The sequence below is a fragment of the Amphimedon queenslandica genome, unplaced genomic scaffold (assembly GCF_000090795.2).
Source record: "Amphimedon queenslandica unplaced genomic scaffold, v1.1 AMPQUscaffold_13398, whole genome shotgun sequence".
NCBI lineage: Eukaryota > Metazoa > Porifera > Demospongiae > Haplosclerida > Niphatidae > Amphimedon > Amphimedon queenslandica.
In genome coordinates, this window is record NW_003546366.1 from 79,650 (window position 1) to 82,141 (window position 2,492).

Below are 2,492 nucleotides of genomic sequence, written 5' to 3' on the forward strand. Positions count from 1 at the left end.
TGAAAATATGTGAAGAGTGTCATTATTTTGAGATGAATCGGCATCTGTGGAATGTGGCATATGTGATGAAGGGTCTCGGTCCAGCGAACAAACAATAAAACACAATATCAAGGATTTGATCAAATGAATATCAGGGACAATGTGCTTAGTCCAGAAAGCTAGTGATAACACAACCAGTCTCCATTTGTTTTCAAACCAGTTGAGAATACCAGAGGAGCACTCCAGTGAGAAGCAAAGAGCATCAATCCTACAGCTAATGCTGGCCTTTTCCATATTAGTGACAGAAGGTAAATTGAACTTTAAGCATTCATTTGCAGCATCACAAACTATGTCCCTATATTTATCCTTAGAGTCAACACAAACAGTTTCATGTATACACGGGTCTTCCAGTAATGGTTGTAGTATCGTGTACATACAACATCTAATTGGTAATCCAATGAACATGGCAGAGCGTCTTTTAGGATTATCTATTATATAAGGTAAAGCAGATTTATTATGAGCCAGTGGTTTCATTGCATACCTTGAAAATTGTCCCTTGCGATACTGCTGAATTACCCATAGAGGAAGAGTAGTCCCATTTGATGTAGTCATTTTAGCCTTGTCCATAATATCATCTATACTGAATGCTTTGACGGTATAAAACTCCTTTGCAATTTCTAATTTTTTTTCGATAATGGATACCTCATTATGTAAGCAGCACCTACTGACGCGGTTCAGAAACTTATCTAGTGAACTGAATTTTCTTAAATACATTACTAACTCATGTATTTTGTCTAGCCTTGACCTGCTCCCTCCTCTTCTCTCCCTGTACTTAAGTAAATTCACAGCAATATCTCCTCTTAGACAAGGTGACTTTAACGGCTTGATATAATCATTGCCAAGTATTGCTGGTATTAGGAGTGGTGCTTCAAGACATTTAAAATTAAAACTATGAACAAAATCTTCAAGATAATATACTTGTGCAGTGACTGGTTGCTCTTTCCAATGGAGATTATTAAAAGGTATGTATCCAGCCCTGATGTTAAAGAAAAAGAAATCAGAGTCATTCGATACGACTGAACAAAAATAATTGTTTGCAAAAGACGCAATTGTACTGTCAGCATCTCCATCAGCATAAATGAAACAAACACCAAGCTCTCTCAAGGTCTCACAGAATACAGCTTCAGAAAAAAGTGGAATAACATCATTAGACTTAGAGCCATGTGGTAGACCTGCTTTGCCAGTGACTGCAGAGCTGGGTTTATCCAGAAAATTTGAAATAGTTTGCCTGGCACTCTTTTTGCGTTCCATCATAACTCCAGACTTTTTCCTGGTGTAATCTAACCCATCAAATATGACAATAGGCTCGATGCCACTCTCCAGGAGGCTAGTAATGAAACGCTTGTAGGACTGCCTCAGCTCCCAGTACTGCCCGCCATGTAACCAGTCTGTGTGATTATTTCGGTGAATGGCAAAACAGATACTCATAGCATCCAATATGAGCTGTCCACGTACCTCAATACTTTCCCGCCTCTTCAAGTAGTACTGTTTCATGTAAGTGGTTATTCCACGGATCCCCATTGAGCATAAATTTTTAAATACTGCACTGCCACCACCCACAAACGGGTGGGGCTCATTCATGCAAGGCCTAGGGTCATGGCCATGAATATTTGTCAAAATACATGTAAAGCTTGTATCTTTTAGTTCTGCTAAACATTAATTTTTATTAAAAACAAAGATATCAGTTGACTAAACTATTGAACTAATACACATGATAACATTAAAGTACAGTTACTAATCGCTACAATAATGATCAACACTTCTTTTTATCATGCTCTTCACAAATCTTTAAATAACCCTTAACATTTTCCTTTGATTCAATAAAAATGGGACTACGATCAAGTATACCAGTTGGGATAATGTCAAGAATGGGCAAATTCTTTTGTAATGCTTGCAAAAAATCTCTTTAGCTAATAGTTATCAAAAATAAATTAAATGTATAAAATACAAAATTAAGCACTGTCATCATCTTCATTGCTATCATCACTACTTGAATCAGAACTGAATTCAAAATATACAGTCTGATCGTACTGTATACCATCTTTAGTGGCAGCTTTTAGACTCTCAGTACAGACAAACATCAGTGAGTTAAACAAAGCTAGCGATTGAAGTGAAGAAACCAGTTCCATTCTAACTGTGCTATCAATGTCTGCCAGACTAGCATAATACATAGCTAGTTTACCATCAAACAAGAGAGCTGGTGTTGTAAATGAAAGTGGATTCATTAGAACATTGTTGAGCTTCATAGTGTCATAATAGACACACTGCCACATTGAGAATACGTGAAGAGTGTCATTATTTTGAGATGAGTCGGAATCTATGGAATGTGGTATATGTGATGAAGGGTCTCGGTCCAGTGAACAAACGATAAAACACAATATTAATGATTTGATCAAATGAATATCAGGGACAACATGTTTAGTCCAGAAAGTTAGTGATAACACAACTAGTTT

At 36.8% G+C, this 2,492-nt stretch overlaps 2 protein-coding genes across 2 annotated transcripts in view; both read right to left on the reverse strand.

Moving 5' to 3' along the window:
* Window positions 1–6: 6 nt before the first annotated feature.
* Window positions 7–1,560, reverse strand: LOC105312846 (protein asteroid homolog 1-like). The gene is made up of 2 exons (XM_019996794.1): window positions 521–1,560; window positions 7–467 (listed from the first exon to the last, which is right to left on the reverse strand). Exons 1-2 carry the CDS (start codon window positions 1,558–1,560, stop codon window positions 464–466), a joined length of 1,044 nt encoding a protein of 347 aa, XP_019852353.1. The 3' UTR covers window positions 7–463.
* Window positions 1,561–1,799: 239 nt separating this feature from the next.
* LOC105312847 (protein asteroid homolog 1-like) overlaps window positions 1,800–2,492 on the reverse strand; it is a 2,186-nt gene continuing 1,493 nt past the window's right edge. The window contains exon 2 of the mRNA XM_019996808.1: window positions 1,800–2,455. Coding sequence (XP_019852367.1) covers window positions 1,992–2,455 — 464 coding nt within the window. The 3' untranslated portion in view covers window positions 1,800–1,991. The remainder of the gene's footprint in view (window positions 2,456–2,492) is intronic.

Bases quoted from the DNA above. Each gene is read 5' to 3' on its own strand.
- LOC105312846 (XM_019996794.1), bottom strand. From the start codon at position 1,560: ATGGGGATCCGTGGAATAACCACTTACATGAAACAGTACTACTTGAAG.